Genomic DNA, 782 nt, shown 5'->3' with positions numbered 1-782 from the left:
GGGGGGGGGGGAAGCGCCCTCTCCTTCCCCTCACAGCAGCAGCAGCGCCACTAACTTCTCACACCCTACCTGACCCACGGCCGCTGCGATGCCCTCGCTAACCCGTTCCGCCGCTCCCATTGGCTAAGCCCCTCGGAGGGACGGGCCCCATTGGCCGGCGCGCCCGTCGATCCCAGGCGTCGTCACGCGCCCCGCCGCCCTCCCGCCAGCAAGATGCTTTGAGAGCACACGCTGAGGCGGTTTGGACTGCCCGCCCATCACCTTAGGACTTGTGCGGTCGCTTCCTGAAACTCCTTCGGTATCATTGGGCAGCCCCTCTGTCAATCAGGCACAGACGCCAGAACTTGCGTCGCTGAATGGGCAGGAGATCGGTCGCTCAAGACATTCTTGCGTTTCATTGCGCAGAGCACGCGTCAATCGCGCCGTGCTCCTCTTGGCGGCCTGCGATTGGGTGACGCCCCTTTCGTCCCCACCTTTCTCCCTTTCTGAGCAAAGGTCTCGGTCAGCGAGAACGGACCCCCCCATCGCAGTGCTGGGGGCATTGATTGGGAGAAAGGAGTGTCTGTTAATCATAGGGCCCACCTCTAGGAGTCCACCTGTCTTCACACCCCGGGCCAAAGCTCTCCGTAGTGGGAGCGTGATTGGACGCGGCGCACGTCAGTCACGGGGACCTGAAGGCTGTTTCCCGGCTAACCTCCATCCCATATAGAAAGCCATCCGAGTTGCCATTTTGTGGGATTTTCCACTCAGGCCGGCCTCTGACCCAGGGCCGCTCGGCTGGG

The 782-nt window shown here is 62.8% G+C and overlaps 1 protein-coding gene across 1 annotated transcript in view; it reads right to left on the bottom strand.

The window, feature by feature from the left end:
• LOC107119731 (ankyrin repeat and KH domain-containing protein 1-like) overlaps positions 1 to 525 on the bottom strand; it is a 118,775-nt gene extending 118,250 nt beyond the window's left edge. The window contains exon 1 of the mRNA XM_015422313.1: positions 345 to 525. Coding sequence (XP_015277799.1) covers positions 345 to 525 — 181 coding nt within the window. The remainder of the gene's footprint in view (positions 1 to 344) is intronic.
• Positions 526 to 782: the final 257 nt, after the last annotated feature.

The sequence above is a fragment of the Gekko japonicus genome, unplaced genomic scaffold (genome assembly GCF_001447785.1).
Source record: "Gekko japonicus isolate JY-2015 unplaced genomic scaffold, Gekko_japonicus_V1.1 scaffold738, whole genome shotgun sequence".
NCBI classification, from domain to species: Eukaryota; Metazoa; Chordata; class Lepidosauria; order Squamata; family Gekkonidae; genus Gekko; species Gekko japonicus.
Note: the sequence above shows the minus strand (reverse complement) of the source record. Positions and strands in the feature narration are given on the sequence as shown.